The sequence below is a fragment of the Odocoileus virginianus genome, chromosome 10, assembly GCF_023699985.2.
Source record: "Odocoileus virginianus isolate 20LAN1187 ecotype Illinois chromosome 10, Ovbor_1.2, whole genome shotgun sequence".
NCBI lineage: Eukaryota > Metazoa > Chordata > Mammalia > Artiodactyla > Cervidae > Odocoileus > Odocoileus virginianus.
Genome location: NC_069683.1, coordinates 53,910,951 through 53,935,297, shown reverse-complemented (window position 1 = coordinate 53,935,297; position 24,347 = coordinate 53,910,951). Strand labels below are relative to the sequence as shown.

Below are 24,347 nucleotides of genomic sequence, written 5' to 3'. Positions count from 1 at the left end.
TTCTAATTCAGGCATGAGGACAGGCTGTAAATGAACTTGCCTTAAAGGTCAGCCCTCCTCCTGCCAATTTTGTCCTTTCTGCAGTAGCAGAGCTTCCCAAAAGGTCAGCTGATACTGAAAACAGATGCCCCAGCCTGTGATCAATTTGGCCTGTTTGTCTCAAACGGCAATGGCTCCATCTGAGACCAAAACTCAGAAGTCAGTGGACCAGATTGGGCTGGGCCGGGGCGGGGAGGAAGTATGCAAATCAGACCCACCTTCCAGCACTTAGCACTTTAGTTTTTGGACATAAGTCTTACTTTTATTATTTGCATTTATTTGAAGACATTTCGTTTACAAGGTGCAAATGTAAAACAGGACTATTGTGAGAGTTTGGAAGAAGATTGGGTTCCTGAGGAAAGCTTTGCCACAGGAAACGAGGGTCACTCTTTCCTGGGGGGGACGGGGAGAGGGTCACCTCCTTTCTACCAGGAGACTGAACCATCACCCACACCCATGTGCTCTGCAAAAAGCGGTATTATTTCCTCGCTGGTCTCAAGGACGCTCTGGGAGAGGCACTTTTCTCCTCTAAGCCAGAACTCCAACTCAGCCTCAGCTGTACGGTATCCACGCTGCGGCGTAACTTGCCGGGCCGGTGGGCACCCCGCCTGGGTGCGCGTGTGTTCTCGACGTCCACAGCTCCTTTCTTAGACGTAGCCGCGAAGGCCTGGACGGCAGCCTCCAGAGTCCCGGCAGTTCTCGGAGTTTGCTTCTCCCGCTGGCCCAAAGGCGGAGCCGAGGACGCTGGGAGGAGGAGTTGGGGCGAGACACGGTCGGTTTTTAGCCAGCGCCGTCTTCATTGCATTTCGGAGAAGCCAGACCGGGATTTTCCTCGGCTCTGCGCCCCGGGCAAACGCAGGATGTCCCTGGGAAGCTCCGAGTGGGGCGGGCCGGGTGTCTGGCGCCGAGCGCGCTGGAGGAGGCTCTGGGGGCGGGCCCGCCGGCGGGGCTGCCCTCTCCGCAGTGACGTCCCCCGGGGCGGAGGGGCGACAGGCTGGCTCCTCGCCCTCCCCGCCTCCTCCGGGTGCAGGGTCCGTCGGTGCTGGGGAGATGCTGCAGCCGCCCGCCGTTGGCGTTGCGGAGCGCGCCGCTGCGGGTCTGTCCGCTCCCCCGCCGTAGCGCCCTGCGGTCCGAAGGCGCACCCGAGCCAGGCCATGCCGCGGGGAGCGGCGCCGCGGGCCGTGCTGCTGGCCGTGCTGCTGGCGGGGCTCCTGAGGGCGACGGGTCGCCTGCTCAGCGGTGAGTGCGCGCTCTGGGGCGGGGGCTGGTTCCCAGGCGCGCTCGGCTGCTGCACCCACTGCACCCCGGCTGCGGCTGACCGTCTTCAGGGCCACGGCGCCTTTTCTCTGGCCCTCCGAGGAGAGGGTGGAGGGGTGGCGCCCCCGCCCCACCAGTGGACTCAGCCCCACCGGCTCCCGCTGCTTCTAGAGGAGCAATCGCCGGGCGGCTGAGCCCAGCCAGCGCCGGTTCCCTGCGTGTCCTAGACAGCTCGACGTCCACTCCCCGCCCAGGGTTACCAGATACCGGGAGACGGAGGCTAGATGGGACAGTGAGCAAACTGCTCCAGGAGACGCCCCTCGGTCCGCCCCCATTGAGCGAGTCTCAGTAGTCCCCAGGACCCCCACACAGGGCTTGTCCTGCCCACCGAGGAGGTCTCCTGTCCCCAGGGACGGAGGGGGCGCGGGGCGTACAGTAGCGATTCTAGCTCAGCTGTGCGGTGCGAACCCAGCCTGTTACTCCTGGTGTCTCCTGATGGGGGGTGGGGAGGGCGGCAGAATCCCGCGCCTGGAATAAGACCGTTTAGAAAAAGCAGCCTAGTTGTCGCGGGACAAGCCCCGCCTTACTGGGGTGAATGACTGTCGGCTTCCTTCCTCCCGTCGTGTGACTGCAGCCGCGGACTTGGGCTTCAGAGGAGGTACAGTGCTCTGGCTTCTTGCCTCTTGCATTTGCTCCGCATGTCGTGGCGGGGGCCGGCGGGAGGGCGATGTCCGTGTCTCTTCTCGGGTTTCCTTCGTGACCTTTGCAGGCAACAGATGGGCCACGAGGGATGGAGGAGAAAGAAAACCTCCGCTCAGTTATCTATGCTTCCGAAGTTGGTTGAGAGACCCTAAAGTTGGTTTTAGGACGGGGTGGGGTGCCGAGCGGCAAAATGGGAGGGTAACCGAATTCAGCTGTTTGGGTGACCGCTTCCCCGGGCTCTGTCGTCCATGGAGAGGAACAGAAGTCCCTCCCGCCCTTCCCTTTCCTGAAAGTGAGAGATGAGAGACACTTCCTTTCAAGCAAGGGGACCAGATGAGCCCTGGGCCGTCTTCCAGCTCTGGATCGCTCTGGCACTCACTGGCTGACTGGGGATGTGTGGCCAGGCTGGGCCATACAGGAAACTCGTTTAGGGTGTTATGATGATCACCTTGATAATCCAACGGGGGAAAAATGGAGGCTGCCTGTAAATTCACCTCCAGATTTGGGGTTCCTGGGACTCATTTGTTTTTCCTCTGCTTCCTCATCTGGAGCCACCTTTAAGGACCCATAGAAGCTGAGCTGGCCCAGCCTTCTCCCAGGTCTCCAGAACCCCTCCTCATTGAGAATGCTGCTCTTAGGAGGGCTCCTAATTTTCTGTTGGAGCAGTCCTGCTAGAGTTTCTCAATTTAGCAACAGGAGAAAAATGGCAGAGAAAGGGAGAAGATGCAAAATGAAAAACCAACGTTTTTCATTTAAGAATTTATTTACAAAAGCAATGAAAGAAGAATTGAAAATAAGAATTCACAAGAGCTCTCTGGATTATCTGTATGTACTCTGTTCCCACTTAAGCACTGAAAATGCAGTTCACTGCCTGCGGCCTTTTGCCCTGTACTCTGGGCAGTTTGGGGAATAACGAATGCTATCTGGCTCCCTGCACAGTTGCAAAACAGAGAGGAAAATGAGAACATTCTATGAGAGCTGGAAAGAGTTCTCCAAACACAAATCCTCAACTCCTCGCTCTGTGGCAGCAATGGACATCCAGAGCCCAAGAACTGGCTCTCCACTGCAAGGGATTCTCCTTGTTGAAATGTGGTTTTCACTGTACAGCTGGATCCAGAAACATATGCTATGTTCTTCCTGTGGGCTCAGAAGCATGTGTGTTTCTGTATTCCCAGCACCTAGCCCAGCACCAGGCACCGAGTGTACACTCAGTACATACTGACTGGACAAAGGAGCGATGAGGCTAATGTTTTGGGTGCAGAATTGCAATCATGAAATTAAAAGACTTGCTTCTTGGAAGAAAAGTTATGACAAACTTAGACAGTATATTAAAAAGTAGAGACATCACTTTGCCAACAAAAGTCCATATAGTCAAAGCTATGGTTTTCCCGGTAGTCTTGTACAGGTGTGAGAGTTGGGCTATAAGGAAGGCTGACCACTGAAGGATTGATGCTTTTGAATTGTGGTGTTGGAGAAGACTCTAGAGAGTCCCTTGGACAGCAAGGAGATCAAACCAGTCCATCCTAAAGGAAATCAACCCTGAATATTCATTGGAAGGACTGATGCTGAAGCTGAATCTCCAGTACTGTTGCCACCTGATGTGACGGGCTGACTCATTGGAAAAGACTGATGCTGGGAAAGATTGAGGGCAGGAGAAGGAGATGACAGAGGATGAGATGGTTGGATGGCATCACCGACTCGATGGACATGAGTTTGAGCAGCTCATACTTCAGGAGATGGTGATGAACAGGGAAGCCTGGCATGCTGCAGTCCCTGGGGTTGCAAAGAGTCAAACCTGAGTTAGTGACTGAACAGAACAGATCAGAAATGGCTTCAGGAGCCCAGACACAAGCTAGGGTGGTATGTACTGGTGAAGGATTTGTAATCTCTCCTCAGTAGAGTCCCATCCATTTGTCTTTGTCTTCAGCCTTTCAGGTGTCAGTCAGATGAGACATATTACACAGACCCCCGGTGCAACCTGAGCCCGCGTTGGCATGAGGGATCGAACACATGTCTCTTATGTCCTCCTGCATTGTCAGGCGGGTTCTTTATGACTAGCACCACCTGGGAAGCCCTATGTGACCTTAGCCAAGCAAATTTCTCTGAGCCTCAGTTTTCTCATCTGTAAAATGAGGCATAAACAGCATCTACAGCAGAGGATTACTATGAGTGTTCAGTGAGATAAGGTATGTATGTAAATGTAAAGCCCTTAGTGTAATGCCTGACACATAGTAAGAGTTCACTAAACCTTAGCTGTTGTCTTTAAGCAAGACCAGTAGCAGAAATCCCCTTGGATCTGATGCTCATAGCTTCTGCTTATATCATAAACTGGGTGAATTCTCAGTCCTGCTACCTAGGCAGAGGGTTCAGGGTTGAGAAGCCCACACCAGGTAAAAGAATGCCTCTTTTACCTGAAGGAAACCCCAAACAGACATAACTCACTTTAAACCACACTATCTCCTGAGACTCCCAAATGGCATGAAAGTGTTGTTTGTGTGCCTTTAAGTGAAACAATAAATCTTCATCCACTGCTCTTTTAAAGATTAATTTTAAATGTCTGCTTTTTAATCATCTGTAATGGAATAAACAAAAAGGATGAAGGTCCTACACAATTTAGGCATCAGAGTCTAAATCACTGCATCTCCACACTGGAAGGGGTATTAATTTGCTCTGAGAGCCTAAATGACACTAAAACAGTCCACTGATGAGTAATCAGAATTCCTGCCCAGCTTCATTCAGATGTCTCCAAGCGTCTCTGCTCTGGTATATTTTAAGTGTTAGTCGCTCAGTCGGGTCCGACTTTTTGCAACCCCATGGACTGGAGCCAGCCAAGCTCCTCTGTCCGTGGAATTCTCCTGGCAAGAATACTGGAGTGGGTAGCCATTTCTTTCTCTAGGTCATCTTCCCTGTCCAGGAATCAAACCCAGGTCTCTTGCATTGCAGGCAGATTCTTTACCATCTGAACATGTGTTGGAGGGCACTAAAATAGGTAGGCTTCTTTTCTTCTCCAGGTCAGCCAGTCTGCCGGTTAGGAACCCAGAAGCCTTGTTATGAAGTCATTTACTTCCATGATGCTTCTCAAAGACTGAACTTTGAGGAAGCCAGAGCAGCCTGCAGGAGGAAAGGGGGCCAGTTAGTCAGCATTGAGTCTGAAGATGAACAGAGACTGATAGAAAAGTTCATTGAAAACCTCCTGGCTTCTGACGGCGATTTCTGGATTGGACTCAGGAGGCGTGAGGACAAGCAAAGCAATGGCACAGCCTGCCAGGACCTTTATGCCTGGATCGATGGAAGCAAAGCAGCGTTTAGGTAAGTGTGCGGAACTCACAGCGGCTAACTCACTTGACATGGCTCAAGAAAGAGGCAGGCTAGCTCCCCGGTGCCAGTCAGGGTGGAAGAGAAGCCCAGCTGGGCAGAGCCCCAAGGGGATTGCAGCACTGGCACAGCCACGGACCGAAGCAGCGTGGCAAGGGTGACAAATCAGCCTTACCTTGGGCCCAGCTCATGTCCAGAGAGCTCTGCCCAGGAGGGTGGCCCAGACGCACTGCTTCAGTAGCACACAATGCATGATGTCAGCGGTTCTGGCTCCCTGGCCTTTTGGACTAGAACCCTAATGAGAGGTTGTTTAATTTTTATTAGAGTATAGTTGATTTCCATTGTGCTAGTTTCAGATGTACAGCAAAGTGAGTCAGTTATACATATACATATATCCACCCTTTTTTAGGACCTTCCCTTATAAGCCATAACAGAGTACCGAGTAGATTCCCTGTGCTATACTGTAGGTCCTTGTTAGTTATCTGTTTTATATATAGTCGTGTATATATGTCAATCCTAACCTCCCAATTTATCCCTCCCTCCACCCTCTTACACCTTGGTAACCATAAGTGTGTTTTCTACATCTGTGACTCTATTTATATTTTGTAAATAAGTCCATTTGTGCCATTTTTTTTAGATTCCACATATAAATATCATATGATATTTGTCTCTGTCTGACTTCACTCAGTGTGACAATCTCTGCGTTCTCGTGTTGCTGCAGATGACATTATTTTGTTCTTTTTGTGGCTGAGTAATATTCCATTGCATATATGTATCACATCTTTTATCCGTTCCTCTGTTGATGGACATTTAGGCTGCTCCACGTCTTGGCTACTGTAAACTCTGCTGCGGTGAACACTGGGGTGCGTGTATACTTCTGAATTATGGTTTTCTCTGAGTATATGCCCAGGGCTTGCAGGCCCAGTGAGAGACTAAAGGGCTAGGGGGCTGAAGGGCTTTAGACAACAAGGAATTATGCTGCTGCTGCTGCTGCTGCTAAGTCGCTTCAGTCGTGTCCGACTCTGTGCGACCCCATAGACAGCAGCCCGCCAGCCTCCCCTGTCCCTGGGATTCTCCAGGCAAGAACACTGGAGTGGGTTGCCGTTTCCTTCTCCAAGGCATGAAAGTGAAAAGTGAAAGGGAAGTCACTCAGTTGTGTCCGACTCTTAGCGACCCCATGGACTGCAGCCCACCAGGCTCCTCCGTCCATGGGATTTTCCAGGCAAGAGTACTGGAGTGGGTTGCCATTGCCATCTCCGGAATTATGATGACGGGCAAGAAATTAGAGCCAGATCTAATTCTCTGGCGTGGCCACGAGGGGACACAAAGAAGCCTGCTGTTTGCAGAACGCTTCTAAACCTCCAGTATTGCACTCACTTCACATACTCGCCCTAGCACCATAGCACTGCCATCATTCTTCCCTGAGGAGAGCAGTGACATGGAAAAATGTCAACAAATATCAAAATTAAAAGGCAGACTTAAGACCAGAAATGTGCTGTAACAAATTTAACAGTTACTGTCTTTTTACAGTAAATAGTATATATAAGTCAGTGAAACACTAAATGTTTAAATGTCAATAAAACCCCTGAGCAAAAGACCTGAGCAAACAGTTCACAAAATAGACACTCTAACTGGTAAACCATCATATGGGGAAAAAGTTTAAACTCAGTTTCAATCAAAAGAATGAAGATAAGAATATATCTCTTTTTACCTACTCCGTTTAAGACAGCGTGTCAGCATTTATCGAAGCCCACCCATTTGGCTATTCTGATCCACACCTTCGTTTAAGCTCCAGGAGTGTCTCCTCCAAGATTCTCATGGGCCTCTCTTCCCAGGAGAAACTTTTTTTTTGTCTGCTCTGGGTCTTCACTGCGGCGCTCAGGCTTCTCTACTTGTGGCACACAGGCTCTCCAGTTCCCGGGGACAAGCTTAGTTGCCCGTGGCATGTGGGATCTTAGTTCCCCAACCAGGGATCAAACCTGTGTCCCCTGCATTGGAAGGCATGATTCTTCACCACTGGGCTGCCAGGGAAATACTCCTGGGAGAAATTTTAAAAAAGAAGATTAGCAGGAGGAACTACCCTCTCCACCACTGCAGCTGGTCGCCAGAGCCATGACATACTTACTGAGCCCCCCTCACCTCCTCCGTCCTGTCGAGGCTCCCCTCCCCTCTTCTTGGGGAGCCTCAGTGGCTTGCTTACCTTGTGGCAAGACCCAGACCTTTATCCCTGAGGAGTGTGAAGCCCTAGTCAACTTGAATTTCTCAGTCTGGAGTGATTTCACTTTTCTATTTACCATCAAAATGGAGCACATGAGTACCAACAAGTACCCAAGTAGATACCTGAGTGCCAAACATATCCCCCTGCCTATAACAGCAGAGATACCTTCACCTCATGATTAGGGTCAGTACCTCCTGCAAAGACAATTACTTCTCCTCTTGCCTGCTGGTTCCTGAACACAAGGATCCCTTGGTGTTCAAGTGGCAGGCATTGGTTCAACAACATTCATGGTGTATCTTCTGGTGGAAGGATTTCTCCTTTGGGTGGCAGGCCCTCTAAACTCACAGGCCTCAACACTGCAGAGACAAGAAGCACAAATTCCCCAAGTGGGTACTGCCAGGGATGGTAAGCAAGGGTTCTTCTCCTTTTGCAAGCTGTAGCCTTGATAAATGTATTTCTTAAAGAATAAAGCTTGAACATCAAAATTACTTCCTTATCCATGGACTGCAGAATGGATGTAGTTACCAGGCATGAAAATGACAATAATCTCATTGTACATCTCCATCAGAGCGCTTGGGTGACTAGGTGCATCATCAAGGAGCAGTAATATTTGGAAAGGAATCATTTTTCTCATAGTAGGTCTCAACAGGGGGCTTAAAATATTCAGTAAATCATGCTGTGAGCAGTTGTGCTGTCATCCAGCTGTGTTGTCCCATTTATACAGCAAAGGCCAAGTAGATTTAGCGTATTTCTTAAGGGCCCTAGAATTTTCAAAATGATCGATGAAAACTAGCTTCAACTTAAAGTCACCGGCTGTGTCAGCTTTTTTTTATTATTATTATTTATTTATTTTTTATTGAAGGATAATTGCTTTACAGGATTTTGCTCTTTTCTGTCAAATCTCAACATGAATCAGCCATAGGTGTACATATATCTCCTCCCTTTTGAACCTCCTTCCCATCTCCCTCCCCAGCCCATCCCTCTAGGTTGATACAGAGCCCCTGTTTGAGTTTCCTGAGCCACGCAGCAAATTCCCTGTGTCAACTTCTTTAAAAAATCTTTTTTATTGGACTAAAATTGCTTTACAGTGTTGTGTTAGCTTCTACTGCACAACGAAGTGAATCAGCTGTAAGAGGACATATATCAGGCTTCCTAGGTGGCATCAGCAGTAAAGAATCTGCCTGCCAGTGCAGGAGATGCAAGAGATTCAGGTTCGATCCCTGGGTTGTAGAAAATGGGAACCCACTCCAGTATTCTTGCCTAGAAAACTCCACAGACAGAGGAGCCTGAGCAGATACGCACGCATACATCCCTTCCAGTCATCCTGCTCTTTGAAGCTTTGAAGCTGAAGGTTGACTTCTCCTCTCTAAACTAGGAAACTCCTAGATGGTATCTTCCATTAAAAGGCTGTTTATTCTACATTGAAAATCTGTTGTTTAGTGAGGCCACCTTTGTGAGTTATCTTTAGCTAGATCTTCTGAATTACTTGCTTCAGCTTCTAATCAGCGTCTACTGCTTCACCGTGCACTTTTATGTTATGGAGACAGTTTCTTTCCTTAACTTCATGAACCAACCTCTGTTAGCTCCAAATTTTTCTTCTACACCCCTTGACTTCCAGACCCCAGAATACTCTTGCATGATACAGGATGACACAAAGGTCGATGATTCAAAGTCTGCACTGCTTCTGGGAGGATGTTGCCCCCTCCTCACAAGTATCGCCACTCAGTTAGTGCTTTGGTTGTGTTTTCAACAAGATCATTCCTCATTCTGTCAGACTGGCAGCTTTAGGAGAGAGAAGTATGTGGTCCGGCTAGTAAATCCCCTGCTTACTCCCACATCTCCTTTGCTAGAAACTTGGTTTTTTGGTCTGATTAGACCTTATTTAGAATCCTGAGCTGGTAGATCAAAGACTGTGTAAGTGTTTGGATAGTGATGCTAAGTCCCTGAGGTAGGAAAGGCAAACCAATGGCCAGGTTATCTATTCCTATCCACATGAATCATCGCCCCTTCCAGGATGAAAGGAGTCCAGCGGGGTCTAGTTGCCACCACGTGTTAGGCCCGTCTCTGTTCCTGGCAGCAGCTGGATCAGCCTTGGTTGGTGGGGACAGCTACTGCTGAGCCCGCGCATGGCCTCGCTCCTGCCTCACGGCCACTCTACATACGCCTGTTACATCATCACGGGGGCAGCTGCTCACAGGTTGAGCTGTTCTGTCTCCCTGGTTAATCAGTGCCTCTTCTGTGCTAGAGGCTTTTTGCTGGGCTTTAACATATGGTCGGTTTTCATGCTTTATACCTCCTCCCATATGTCTGTTCACATCACTCTATCCAAGAGCTCCTTGTCCTCAGCCTCCCACTCTTTCTCCTTTTAGACTCCCGATCAGCTGACCAAGCTCTTTGCCTTAGTCTAATGTCCAATAACTTCTCTTTCCACACCAAGTGGTTAAGAAAGTACACCGACAAAGCTCTGGCCATTGGGAGGTTGTCTCTTTGCCACTAGACCTTTCAAAGCCTCTGAGTGGGGCTATAGGGCAGCTGCTGCCCATGTGGAGCTGTCCCCCCATGTTTGGCTGACCTAACCGAGCTTAGGCTACCTTTACCAGCTGGTCGTAAGGGATTCCTTTAAGCAGCTATAGGTATAAGCTGAGGGATAGGCTGGTACAATAGAGGAAGATGTCACAGTGGTCTGCTCCATTTGTCCATGCCCATTGGTCCTAAATATACCTCTTCCATCTTATAATGAGTTGATTCCTGCCTAATCTTTTGACAACGTCTGACAGTATCTCACTCTCACTGAGCAAGTTGGATTGTATGGTCTCTTGGTACTCCTTGCCTAGAAAGCCAGAGTTGCTTGCAAAAGATGGTTTTTTTCTCAGTTACAGGTGATATGGCCTTGCTACAGAATCTTAAGGGTTTGCATTGTGATTCTCTCATTGGAGCTTGCGTGGATGCCCCATGGCATTGTTTTTCTCACCACCGATGCCTCTAACAACAGGGGGTCTGATGGATCATATGACCCAAGTGGGAAGTCTGCTTCCATCACAGCCTAGAACTGCTTCAGAGTCCTTTTTGGCTCTGGACCCCACTCAAACACAGCTGTCTTTCATGTCAACAGGTATATAGACCAGAACAGTATTCCCAGGTATGAAATATGCCACCTCTAGAGCCCAAAGGGACCTACCACATGCTAGGCTTCCTTCTTCAAATGGTTGCAAGATGCTTCCAATTATTGTGAGATGAAATAATTTAACCAGTAACTTGAAAGAGGTGTTGTGGTGTCCCCTAGACTACAAAACACCTACACATTTTCATGAAGTAGCAGGCCCCTAGATCTTCATAGCATTTATCTCCAACCTTGGGCCTTCCCTCATTGGGAAGTTGGTAAAGAATCCATCTGCAATGCAGGAGACCCCGGTTCAATTCCTGGGTCAGGAAGATCCCCTGGAGAAGGGATAGGCTATATACTCCAGTACTCTTGGACTTCCCTTGTGGCTCAGCTGATAAAGAATATGTCTGCAATGTGGGAGACCTGGGTTCAATCCCTGGGTTGGGAAGATCCCCTGGAGAAGGAAAAGCTACCCCCTCCAGTATTCTGGCCTGGAGAATTCCATGGACTGTATAGTCCATGAGGTCACAAAGAGTAGGACTTTCAACAGTATGGTGGACCAAAGTAATTTTCTGCAAGATGTCCAGGAAGTCTCTCTTCATGTAATATTATGACAGAGGGTAGGAAAAGTAGTATAGTCCTGGGGCAAGACCATAAATACACACTGATGTCCATTCCAAATGAAGGCAGACTGTTTCTAATTCTCTTTCGGATACAGATGAAGAAGAATGTACTCACCAAATCTTCATACTAGGTACTCAAGGATGTGTTAACCAGCTCTAGCAAAGATGCCACATATGCCACAGCAGCTACAAGGGGGCTTCTACTTGGCTGAGTCTGTGCTACTTCAGTCTCATGCTTCAGGACCTGCCTGGGGCCAGGGGCAGGGGCCAGACTAGTGATTACACAGAGATGTGATGGGGAATACCATCCTGGCATTTCCTAGGTCTTTGGAGGCGGCACTACCTTCTGTCATGTTTGCCTGGATAAGGTATTGTTTTCTGTTTACTCTCTTGAGGACAGGGAAGAATGCAGTTTTCAAGGCTTCCCCTTGAGCTTCTCCACTGTTTATAACTCTTGCCCCATAAGTTTTCAATTCATATATTTTGAGACTGGAGAATGACCACTGGATGGGTCCCACTGTGAGCTGATCCTTATCTCAGAGAGACAGCACTGAGCAGTCCTGAAGAGAGATCTTAGTTCTCTACCCAGGAATAGGACCTGCATAGCCTGGATAGAAACTAGGAATCCTAGCCACTAACCCACCAGGGATTAGAGGCTAAAAGCAAAGTTCCCCTGACCCATTGAAAAATACATTTCTCACAGAGGCAAAAACATTAAAAACAGGTACAAAGTTTATTATTAGAAACACAGCATAACATGTGGGAGAGCACATGGGTGCATGCTCAGTCGTGTCCTACTCTTCGTGACCCTGTGGACTGTAGATCACCAGGCTCCTCTGTCCATGGCATTCTTCAGGCAAGGATATTGGAGTGGTTTGCCGTTTCCTCCTCCAGGGGATCTTCCTGACCCAGGGATTCAACCCACATCTCCTACATCACCTGCCTTGCAGGCAGATTCTTTACCACTGAGCCACCGCGGAAGCGTGGGTAAACACACAGAGAAGCAATTTGTTTATTTAAGTCAGCAGCTAGGCAGAAATACACACCCAGAGAGAAAGAGTATGGGAGTCCTCTCTAATGAGGAGGGGTGAAGTAAAGAGGTGATTTAAATCACTGATATAGGATAATCCTTCTGGGGCTTCATTTACCTTTGGCCAGTTATCTTGTTTCTTTTTTCACACCTGACAGGTCCTAGGACCCTCCCCAAGATGCATGCACAACTTTTTGTTAAGATGGATCTTACCACAGATGCCTGTAGGTGCATGCACCTACTTATTATGGACCCCCTCCCTTTTTGACCACCCCACCCCCAATGAGCATTCCATGGGCAGACAGGGAACTTTTCCTTGACCAAGAGTGGTCATCTTATCTCTTTATTCCAGCAGAGCGAAGCTTCTGCCACTAGCTTTGTGCTTGGAGTGTCTGGGTGAGAACATAGCCTCAAGCAAACACAACTTTGCTTGACAAACACCAGCTGTTCAGCCTGAGGGCCCATCTATCTCCTACCTCAGTCCTGAGCCAGAACTCCATTTAATACTTGGCCTCAAAAAAAAAAAAAAAAAAAAATACTTGGCCTCAATATGCTCCCACTCAAATGGGTAACCTTAATGACGCTTCACAACTTTGGGTAGCAATGTTAACTTGCACGCTCTGTCCAACAGCCTTTGTAATATCAGGGTATTCCTCTTCCCCCAAAGTGTGATTCCTCAAATATATGGCCATAGGTCCCTTGGGGAGAATAAAGGAAAAATACCATGTGCACCTGGGGCTTCCCAGGTGGTACTAGTGGTAAAGAACCCACCTGCCAGTGTAGGAAATATAAGAGACTCAGGTTCAATCCCTGGGTTGGGAAGATCCCCTGGAGGAGGTCACGGCAACCCACTGCAACCCACTCCAGCATTCTTGCCTGGAGAGTCCCATGGACAGAGGAGCCTGGTGGGCTACCGTCCAGAGGGTCAAGAGTCGGACATGACTGAGGCAACTGAGCTCACATGCACACAGCATGTGCACCTACTGGGGTGTCTCAGGGTCCTTCCTCTTTCTAGCAGTGAGTTCCAAGCCTGCAAGCTGGCTCAAGTCCAGAAACTGGATGCCAGGCATCATATTCCATCCATTCCATTATCTGCGAAATAACATAAAGCCAAAACGCCAGTGGGGAGGAGAACAGACAAGTGGGAGGCCCATCAACAAGGTTGGAAAATTGCCTGGAGGTGACTAGTGAGATGCAGAGCCCAGCCCCCGTCAGGAACCCCAGCTGACCAATGTCCAAGCAGCGTTGCAAGCTCAGCTATCATCCAGGCAAATTCAACCCAATGAGTTCAGCAGAGGACTTTCCTTCTGGTGAACTGCAGCACCAGACTCAAGCAGAGCTCTCCTGGGGTAGTACACGGAGAGCTGTCTCTTAGGTTTCCATAAGGAGGGGCTGTGACAAGCTCTAGGCAGAGCTGCAGGGCTCATATAAACAGTCTGAGCATCAGCGCAGAGATGGGCCCTGGAAGCAACCTGCTTGGGTGAGTAACCAGGCAGAGTACAAAGCCCAGGCCTGAGTCAGTACGTGGCCTAGGTGCTCATAGCATCGAAACTACCTACGGAATCCAAGGCTTTAACCTGGCACCCACAGATCTATCTGGGCAGAAGCACCATTTAATTCCAAGTACCACTGGGGCTGCAGAAGCAGAAGCTAACAAAAGGTCTCATCAGCCTGATGAGCTAGAAACAACTTAAAAACTGAAAAAGACTAGCTGGGCCTCCTGCTTTTTCCTGAACTCTGTCTCCTACTTTGAAGCCTCAGATGCTTGAATATTCTCTCCACTCCTCAGAGTTCAGAAGGCAGTTGTGGCTACTGAAAAGCATGGGGAGATGGAAGCAGGGCAAGCTCTGGATGCAATAAGCCATGCCTCTCCCAGTGTGTCTGATTTCTTAAAAAAGAGAAACAAAACCCAGTTAGCCAAAAGCAAAATAAATAATAAGATTGTCCAGACTGGCCCTGTTGGCTGCTTTTTCTCATAATAACTTTGCAGACATCATATGGTAATATATTCCTCCCTGCAAAGAGGCTGTGGCAAATGTCAGATGATTGATTGTGATGTCCATATTCGAAAGCATGGTTCTCCTTATTGGCCGCACTTCAATTCCTCACTCTCTCTTAAGTTCCTGGCTCCGTGGAACTTGAGAGGAAAGCAAAGGCTTTAAAGTCTTGCGGGATCCTTCTCCAGCTGCCTCCACTGTTGACCCCTTTCCTACAGGAACTGGTATGTGGATGAGCCTTCCTGCGGCAGCGAGGTCTGCGTGGTCATGTACCATCAGCCGTCGGCCCCCGCCGGCATCGGGGGCCCTTATATGTTCCAGTGGAATGACGACCGATGTACCATGAAGAACAATTTCATCTGCAAATATTCTGATGGTAATGAATCCTCTCCCAAGTTATGTGACTGCACTCTCAGCCTCCTCTCTCCTTTCCTAATCAGCTGCTGGTTCCAAGAATTTGTCACCTAGTCTCTGAGAAAGCTTGCTGCACATGCCAGCAGTGTTAAACTTTGGGAATCCTTGTAGGGGGAGATGTCCTGATTCCTCCTTGCTGAGGAGTAATTCTAGCAAAGGAGAGGGTATTAGATGCTAAGACATGAAGGAATGGAAGGGTCTAATTTATGGATGATAAGGCAAGAATTATGAGAACTTCAAGGAATAAAAAGCCTTCCAGGTGGACAGTTAAATTCTTATTCCCTCCCTATGTGAGGTTGTACGCTGTAGGAGCTTGGAGTAAGGAAGAAATATGAACGGAAGCTGGCCATTTTTCTTGCATGTCTTCTGCCAGCCATTTTCTGGGGCCTTAAGGAGACAGGATAATGACCACAGGAGGTAGATGATAAAATATGCTAATTTTACTGACACTGAGCAGATAGCAGTCACTTTGATGAGCAGGCTTAAACTCCTTACGCCACCCTCTATATACATGCCTTGCAAACTTAGCTAGCTTTTTCTTCTAGATCTATTAAGGGTTTTGAATTGGCTACAAGCCTGTAATCTCACTGTGCTGGGGTTTCCCAAATTTCTCCATTATGATGGACTGGAACCTAAACATGAAGTGATTCTTGATCTGTTAGTGAAGTTTTTCACCACCCTGAAGCCAACTGCTTGATCTCATTTCTGCATCTTTTCCTGACAGGAGTAGAATGACTTGTTAGTTACATCTAGTTGGGGACTAAACAATCCTGTCATTTCAAGATTGTTGGAGCTTGACTGTGCCTTTGCTGCCAAAGTTGTTTTTCCTCCCTCTTCACCCCATCAGACGAATTCTTCTCTCCAGAGATCTGGTCTTCCCCACCACAGAGTTGTCTCAGGCAGGGAGATTGCAAGGATCGAGGCTGACTTGGCAAGGCCCTTTTTTGGAGCAATTAAAGCAAGGCACTTATGACAAACTGGCTCCCCATCACTTTTGTTCATTATATCCTATTATCATCATGATTTAAAATTTTGTACCTTAAACATTTTTTGAAATGTGAGATTTTGGCACTTGTTTTCATAGCCTTTTATTTTGGGGTTAGAATCAGTTAGTTTTTTAAAAAGTAATTTTGTTTATTAATTGTGCTGTTGCGTGTATTAGACTGAGTCCTGGCAGGGAAAAGATGGCACATTCAAAGGGTTTAATGAGAGGAGTATAATAAAATGGTATTTACCAAAGTGTGGACACAGAACATGAGATGGTGAAGTGCCCAGGGACCAGCTACAGTGGGAAGCTATTACTACCCCTAGGCTTCAAGGAGCGAAGGGAGGGGATGGTTTTAGCAGAACCCAGAGAAATCTCGGAGTCATGCAAGAGGAGCCAGCCAACAGGAGCTGTAACCAGACAACACAGTGCTCTCAAACCACCACGATGTGAGAGAGAGGTCTGGGGAAGAATACTAGGACCTGCCTCTTCTCCTACCCTCTAATCTCCTGCTTCTGCCTCCTATTGTGTGTTAAGTCCAGTCGAGAACCAGAGGACAAGGGAGCCCAGGACACATCCCCAGAGGTCAGCCTCCCAGGACACAGAGAAGGACCAGGAATAGACTGAGCGGGGGATGTGGGCACACGGAAGAAGGCTAACACACTGCCTCGCTGCAGACCACCCCCTCCTTCTCAGGACAAGTTCACGGACCTCAGCACACCGCGAAGGGACTGGCTTGATCAGACCCTTGCCTCTCTGCAGCCCCAGTTCGCACCACTTTTATTCCATCCCCCAGCCAGTTCCCTTCTGTGTTTTGTGAAGTTCCCCATCATCTCTTAACTGCTGTTTGCAGTGCTTGGAACATCCTTCCCTCTTTCCCAGTCAACTCATTCTCAACCTTCAGGTTCAGGTTAAGCATCACCTTCTCTCATAACAATAGATGGTCCTGGATTGTACCTTTGATGATGACAATAGTAATTTTCTGTAAAGGGCATTTTTAGGACAATTGGCATAACTTAAATAAGATCTGTAGATTGGATGATACTATACATATCAATGTTGATATTTTGGTTTCGATAATTGTACTATGGTTATGACAGAGTATGCCCCTCCCAGTCCTGTTTTAAATACACTTTGAGGTGTTTAGGGAATAAAGAGTAACTATGGCTACAGCTTATTCTCTGGAAAAAAGTTATGCATGTGTCTGTGTGTGAATGTATGTAAATATATGTGTGTCTGTGTATATAGAGAGACTTAGATATAGATACATAGATATATAGAGATATATATAAAGAGACAGAGAGAATAGTTATATAAATGAAATGTGATAAAATGATAACTTTTGGGTGAAGGATACATGGGAATTCTTTGCAGTAGTCTTGCAAATTTTCATAAATTTTAAATTATTTCCAAATAAGTTAAAAAAAAATCACTTCCTCTGGGAAGCATTCCAGGGCTTAACCTCAAAACTAGGTTAAGTGTTCCTCCTATGAGGATCATAACACCTCACACACATAGTACAAATACTGCCTGTTGACAAGTTTGTCCACTTCACTATATGGTTGGCATGAAGTCTGGAAATACACATTTGACCCTACACCTCATGAACTAGGGGAAGGTCACCCAGTATGGCTCCAACATTATGGCAAAATATCCTACTATACCAGAGGGCAAGCGACCAGTTGAAAGACAGCATCTAAAATGAAATTTGACAATATGACCACATAGAGTAGGTGGCATACCAGCCAGATCTGAACACTTGATTCCTTCCATGGTGGGCTAAAAGCATAGACACATTCAGTGGAAATCAGAGACAAATCATCTGAGGCAATGTCACAGACCATTGCATTGCATTGTTGATGGAAATGCTGCATTAATTTGCTGTGTTCATGGCAATTTTGCCCAGTGGATTGAACTATAGAGGGACAACAAAATGACTGCATCTTTTTCTGTAATGTCATTGAATATATGATGTATTGTAATATAATATCACAAAATTAATATGTATGAATATTCCCCTATAATTCTATATTTTATTGCCATCCCATAGAGTGTCAGTTCATTAGAGAGCTGGGACAGCTTTTGATTTGCTAGTGTATCTCTAATATCTAGCATGGGGTTTGTCTCCTTGTGATCTGAAATTTTCATTTGAATATTTTAAGTTCAAATCCCAGTTCAACTACTTATTAGCTGTGAGATTTGAGTAGGTTGCTTAATTTCCCTGTACCTGAGTCTCCTTGTGAACAAATTCAGAATAGCACTTACTCACAAGGCTGTTATCAGGATAAATTGTGTTTGTTTTTATAAAAAACATTTAGAACATAAGAATGTTTCTATCATATAGCAGACATTTTTAATAAATAAATGGATTTGCATCACTTCTACACACACACACCCACACACACACACACATATGATTAAAATTTCCCTTCTTAATAAAACCTCAGAATAGCTTTGACATCTTGGCCTTTTGTGTGCGTGTTATTCGCTCAGTCATGCCTCACTCTTTGTGACCCCACAGACTGTAACCCACCAGGCTCCTCTGTCCATGAGATTCTCCAGGCAAGAATACTGGAGTGAGTTGCCATTTCCTTCTCCAGGGTATCTTCCCAACCCAAGGATCGAACCGAGGTTGCCTGCATTGCAGGCAGATTCTTTACCATCTTAGCCACCAGGAAGCCCATCACAGCCTGAGGACTATGAATTCTAAAATTTTGACCTTAAAGACTCTGACTCTATGATCCCAGAGTATCTGATCAGCATAAGAGTCACTGCCAGTATAAAAGACTGATACAATTTATGCCAGAAGTAAAAACATTACTGTAGGTTGTCTGTGGAGCCTGACTATCCTGAGGCTCTTAGAATTATTTTAAATAGCTCAGGTTCTAGATCACAGCTCTGCTTTGGGGTGGGCCATATTCTATTTAGTCCCCAGCCCCCTCCTCTGCTTGGAGATCAGTGTTCATTGCTCTAAAACATCCCCAGTAGGAGCTGATAAAATGTCTTGGATTGCTTTAAAACAGTTCAGGGGACCTCCCTGGTTGTCCGATGGCTAAGACTTCATGCTCCCAATGCAGAGGGCCTGGGTTTGATCTCTGGTCAGGGAAACTAGATCCCACATGCCACAACTAAGACCCAGTGCAGTCTAATAGAATAGAATAAAATAAAATATTCAGACCTGGGTTTAGCCAGGGAGGAATAGGGATTATTGTTGAAACCAGATTAGCCATATGTTGATAAGCATTGACACTCCATAGGGGTTCCTTATACCAATCTTTCCACTTTTGTGTATATTTGAAAGTTCTCATATTTAAAAGTTTTAATGCTTTTTTTAAAAAGTGTCCAAGCAAAGCTGGGGAAAGGCTAGTGTTTGTGCAGAAGGGATTCTTTGGACTTACTAACCAGGTTCTGGAGTCTGATAGCATGAAATGAAGTTTGTTGGACGACTGAATGAGCAACTAGATGGAAGATGTGCCCTGGCCAGCTTCACTCAGAGGGTGTGGCGATTTACCTATTACTCTCATTCTTATTCCTTTCTGCTGCAGAGAAACCAACAGTTCCTTCTACAAGGACTGGAGGTAAGACTGTCATTGGAGATTTGAGTTCATTTGGGCTGTTTCACAGGTTTAGAACCTCTCCATAGGTTTAGAGTCACATGCTCTTTAGACTAGATGATTCGATGGAAAGACACCGACTCTTTGGATGGGTATAAGTCACGCTGAGACATGGCACGTGGTTCATTCATCTCACCCTCTAGGGTTGCCTTTCAACTATGTGAAAATGAGCAATTACAAATCAGTTTGTGATGTTACCTATCCTTATTGACAATATGAAAGGAATAATTCAATCTAATGAGACAAGTGAGTCAAACTGATCATTGTGGTCCTAAAAGTGAGTCATTGGCCCTTCCCCTGTGTTCTGCAGTAGTTTATGGGCCTTGATGTCAGCTGCCTGCGGGTTGTGTTCCCACTTGATTCTTGGCAGCAAGAGTCATACCAGAAAGATCACGAAAAGTAAACCTCTCGGTCAGCAAATTCAGTTCTTCACTTTCCGTGATTATAAACTACACTAGTCACTTTGCTAGTGCTTTCTGACACCTCCCCCCCCCCACCCCCGAAGCTGGTAGGACCTCAGAGAATATCTGGATGTTAATGCCTTTCTCCAGGTTCTGAGTGCATGTGTCTCTCTCCAGGTGAAGAGACAGAGCCAGCAACACCCGTACTTCCAGAAGACACAGAGAAAGAAGATGCCACAGAAACGCTGAAAGAAAGCAAAGGTATACACAGAGCTCTCCCAGGGAAAAACAGATAGTGGGGCTCTCCTGATTACAAATCCCCATGGTTACATACCCTGCTTGTTCTCCCCACGGCTACTTAAAAATGAAAACAGACAGGGCACATGTGGCTTTGTAAAAACTGTATTAAATGTTAGATTTGGTCAGTAAAATAAGACAGTTGGGGCAATTAGATGAGGCAGGAGGTAAAAGGGCTTCAGGAAGACAGTGGGAGACTTGAGAACCTCCCAGAAGTTGTTTGGGTCAGGGTCAGGGGAGGGGGTGGAAATTGAGAATGAATGTTGAGAAATAAGAGCAGAAAGACCCAGGCCATGATTAGTATTTCTTTACAAGACAAACAGAGGAAATGGACATAGAAGATAAAAGAAAATGGGGTGATAAACTGGAGTGCTGATGGACTTTGAACCTCAACTCTCACCTTGAGTTTCAAGAGGAAGATCTGGGCTGGTAGCTAGACTTAATAATGTGTGCAAATGTCAAATCAATATAGGATACATCTGAAACTAACATGATATTGTATGACAACTTTATTTCAATTAAAATAAAAAAGAGAAAGATCTGAGTTTTTGTCATTGGGTAACTTTAAGAAAACAAACACTTAATTTTTCAGTTTAGTTATTTACATAAGAGAAGTAATAGTATTTTTCTCACCTACCTAAGAGCATCCACTGTGTCCATATAATGAAATAAGATATTGAAATACTGCAATTCAGCCGTGACACTAGCCACCCCAAATTAACACAGACCATACCGGTTAAGGGCTCAGCCCCCACCCAGACTGCCCTTGCTTCAGATATCAGCCACAAGATCGGGGGTCCCCAGGCCACCTGCACTTCTAATCCACTGACTGCAATTCCAGGGAGTCACATTCAGTAATTCACTAGAACAACTTACAGAACTCAGAAAAACACCATACCCATAACTACATTTTATCTGCCCTTTTCTTTTCAGAAGCTGCCTTGAATCTTGCCTACATCCTAATCTTCAGCATTCTCCTCCTCCTTGTGGTCACCACAGGTGTATGTTGGGTTTGGATCTGTAGAAGGAGGCAAGTAAAACGTTGATCTTGTAAACCTTTGTGTTTTCTGAACTTGGATTTCATTAAAAGGCAAGGCAGCTCCAAGAGAATCTCTTCTGCAGATTTGAGAATAAATCTGATGGGTTCGGGGCACTCAGAAGTACTAAGCATTTGTACTCAGTTGTAATTAACAGAGTGATCTTACATTCTTTAATTTTTTAGTGTGGAAGATTTTAAATGACTTGAGGGGTGAGACTGCGTTATTCACCTGTGTATCCACACATCACTCAGCAAAGTTTTCTCATGCATGTACATTCTCACTCCAGAAATGTTTTTTGGGTGAGTAAAGGAATAAATAGTGAGCCATATGAAAATGACTGTTCCAAAGCCTCCTGGCAAACCTCTGAAAGTAAAACCACTTCATTCAAAATAAAATAGCCAAATCCTTTTAATTGACTTTTACTTGAATACACAAGTATAGATGGCTACAAAATAGCTACCTTAAGTAGCTTAGAGCACCTCTGTTAGTGGATCATGGAGCCACCAGTTTGGAGGTACCCAGAGCTCTTCTCAGCTACCTTTTTATTCCCCATCATCATGGTCTATATAGAAGAAGGTGGCATTGCCACTTCACAACAGGAAAGCAAAGGTACATTTTAAGGCTTGACTCCCTTTGATGGCCAATTTAAGATAAACTAGCAAGATTTCAATGTAGAACCTATTTCATTTCATAATAATTCCTTAGGGGCTTCCCTGCGGCCCCGCAGGTAAGATTCTGTGCTGCTGGTACAGAGGGCAGGGGTTCAATCCCTGGTCAAGAAACTAAGATCCCACATGCCATGCAGCGTGGCCAAAAGATCAAAAAAATAATAACCTCCTTATAGAATTATAAGAATTAAAGCAGTTAATACATGCAGAGTGAGTATATTATAAGCACCCAAAAATATCTCTTCCTATAATCATTTTTTTAGTTAATTCCTTTTAATCCAAAATATCGACAGAATTCAGTTCACAGGAGGTGGTAGAGAGGTTCAGGAAGGAGGGGACATAGGTATACCTATAACTGATTCATGTTGATATATGGCAGAAACCAACACAATATTGTCATGCAATTATCTTCCAATTAAAAATAAATAAATCTAAATTTTAAAAATGTTGACACGGCCAAAAAAACAGAACTCAGTTTAAAAAACTGCTAATATGTTTTCTAACTGCTTACTCTGTGCTTGGTTCTTGATTTCCCTTCCTTATCTACCCATTGAGCAGCTCACCCCAGTCTGGGAATTGTAACTTTGAAGCTGGAGTCTACTCACGGTTTTAATCGTTTTGTACCTCAGACACAAAAATACTAGCAAAATATTTCCAAAAATGTATGTGAAACAGTAATACATGAGCTTCTTTATTAATGCTTCTTTAGATATAATTATCATAATATTGAAGCAGAAATGAGCATAAAATATTTTAAGGCATCTTAAACAATAACTGTGATATGAAAATATCTATGATTTCCATTGGTGAGCAAGTCAAAGATACTACTAATTCTACTCAGCTTGGTTGCCCACATTCAGAATTGAAGGACAGTTTCCCTTGGAGATGGATTTGTTTTAATGTGGCATTTTCCCCCCCATGCAGTTCTCTCCATAGACCCTCCGGGTGCTCTGGGGACCCTGGGATCACCAGTTCTGCTCTGTGTTCAGGCCACTGTGAATGGCAGATAGCACACTTTCCTCGTTCATTCCTGCCACACCCGAAACCCTGCCCTGAAGGCTGACACAGATGAGAAGTGCAGCGTAGTGACCGCGCAGGGATGACCCTGTCCTGCCTGGACAGGGCCCGGGGACATTCTCAGGCCCCTTGCCTGCTCAGCCCTGGTTCTCTGTCTTCCTAGGAAACGGGGGCAGCCGGACCCCAGCACTAAGGAGCAGCGCCCCTCCTGGCCGGCTTCTCAGCCCGGGAACAGCCCGGACCTGGAGGTTTACAACGTCATACGAAAGCAGAGCGAAGCTGATCTGGCCGAGACCCGCCCGGACCTACAGAACATCTCGTTCCGGGCGCGCTCGGGAGAGGCCGCGCCCGACGCCGTGTCTTGTGACTATGAAAACGTGGCCGTGAACCTGTCTGAAAGCGGGTTCGTGACGCTGGGGAGCTTGGAGAGTGGCTTCGTCACCAACGACGTTTACGAGTTCTCCCCGGGCCGAGCGGGGAGGAGCAAGGAGTCCGGATGGGTGGAAAATGAAATATATGGTTATTAGGAGGCTCGAAGGAACCCTGAACTGACAAGAATGGGAATTGAAGAGAGAAGCAATTTTCCTATAAGGGAAACACTCAGAAGGTCTCAGAAAGGGCTCAGATCACATCCTGGGGGTGAGCATGAGACGGTTTGAGCCCCCACTGGAGCCCTGGTTTGGGCTGTGTCACAACCCAGCCCCTCGCAGGGCTGGAACCTCTAAGAAGCACCTTGCCCAGGGGCGGGCACGTGGTAGAAAACAAATACCTAATTGTTATAACTGACTTTCAAGAGAGAGTGCTTTCCTTGGTGGGGGTGCTGTGGAGCTAGGGAAACCAACCTCTGGGTTCTGTTCCTCTTCTTCAGTACAGCGGCAAACATCATTACAAAGAGACAAAAATCCCAGAGGCTTTTCAAAGCTGAGATATGCTAGCATCGGGCTGGCCTACACATAGCAATTCTTATATCTGTTTTTGTTTTGCTTTGTTTTTTCCCAAAGAATCAAATCAAACCAAAAGCAGGAAGCAGAATGTTAGTCAGTTTGTGTCTACAGTCCTTCCTCTGCGTGTGGCCTCGGGGGACCTGTTTTTCTTTCTCCTGACATCCAAACTTGGCAAAATGTAACTTGGAAACAATTTAGAAACTAAACATGAAGTTTGAATCTAGGCTTCTTGGCTTAACTGTGTTCCCAATCCTGATACTGCACACTGTTCTGTTTGTGTGTTTGTCTCACTGCAGCCTCAACATAATATTAGAAATAATGCTAATGATTTTACCTTTTTTTGTTTGGGGGAGCTGACTATCTCAAACACTTTAAGACTCAAATGCAGAGAAATGCAGCCTAACACCAGTCATTTACCATGTGAAATTCTGAAGGCCATTATTTAAAACACCAGCAATGTCCTACCATCAGCTTAATGATTTTATTATTTTTACCATTCCTTGTATATCTTGTTTCTGAATGGTTTGTAACTTTAACACATGGAACCCCAAACTAGACAGAGTAAACTCATCTGGGTCAGAGTGGTATTGAATGTAGAGGATTTTAATCATGGCCAATTTGCCTGACTTGCCAAGGCAGAGAGCGTGGTGGATAACAAAACACCATTCATGCCTGCTTCAGGG

General features: G+C 46.3%; 1 protein-coding gene across 5 annotated transcripts; it reads left to right on the top strand.

Annotated features, from left to right (window-relative positions):
* Nucleotides 1–1,014: 1,014 nt before the first annotated feature.
* On the top strand, nucleotides 1,015–23,887 carry LAYN (layilin). 5 transcript variants are annotated; one of them, XM_020882253.2, is made up of 7 exons: nucleotides 1,015–1,278; nucleotides 5,010–5,307; nucleotides 14,503–14,660; nucleotides 19,229–19,261; nucleotides 19,876–19,959; nucleotides 20,929–21,025; nucleotides 22,884–23,887. In XM_020882253.2, the coding sequence occupies exons 1-7, from the start codon at nucleotides 1,194–1,196 to the stop codon at nucleotides 23,245–23,247; spliced, it is 1,119 nt and encodes a 372-aa protein (XP_020737912.2). In that variant the 5' UTR covers nucleotides 1,015–1,193; the 3' UTR covers nucleotides 23,248–23,887. The 5 variants fall into 5 exon arrangements, with proteins under 5 accessions (XP_020737912.2, XP_020737913.2, XP_020737921.2 ...); XM_020882254.2 differs by lacking the exon at nucleotides 19,229–19,261 and having other exon boundaries at nucleotides 1,016–1,278; XM_020882262.2 differs by lacking the exon at nucleotides 5,010–5,307 and having other exon boundaries at nucleotides 1,257–1,278.
* Nucleotides 23,888–24,347: the final 460 nt, after the last annotated feature.

Coding starts and splice junctions, on each gene's coding strand:
- LAYN (XM_020882253.2), top strand. CDS start 1,194: ATGCCGCGGGGAGCGGCGCCGCGGGCCGTGCTGCTGGCCGTGCTGCTG. Junction 5,308..14,502: donor GGAAGCAAAGCAGCGTTTAG/GTAAGTGTGCGG, acceptor CCTTTCCTACAG/GAACTGGTATGTGGATGAGC. Junction 19,262..19,875: donor TCCTTCTACAAGGACTGGAG/GTAAGACTGTCA, acceptor GTCTCTCTCCAG/GTGAAGAGACAGAGCCAGCA.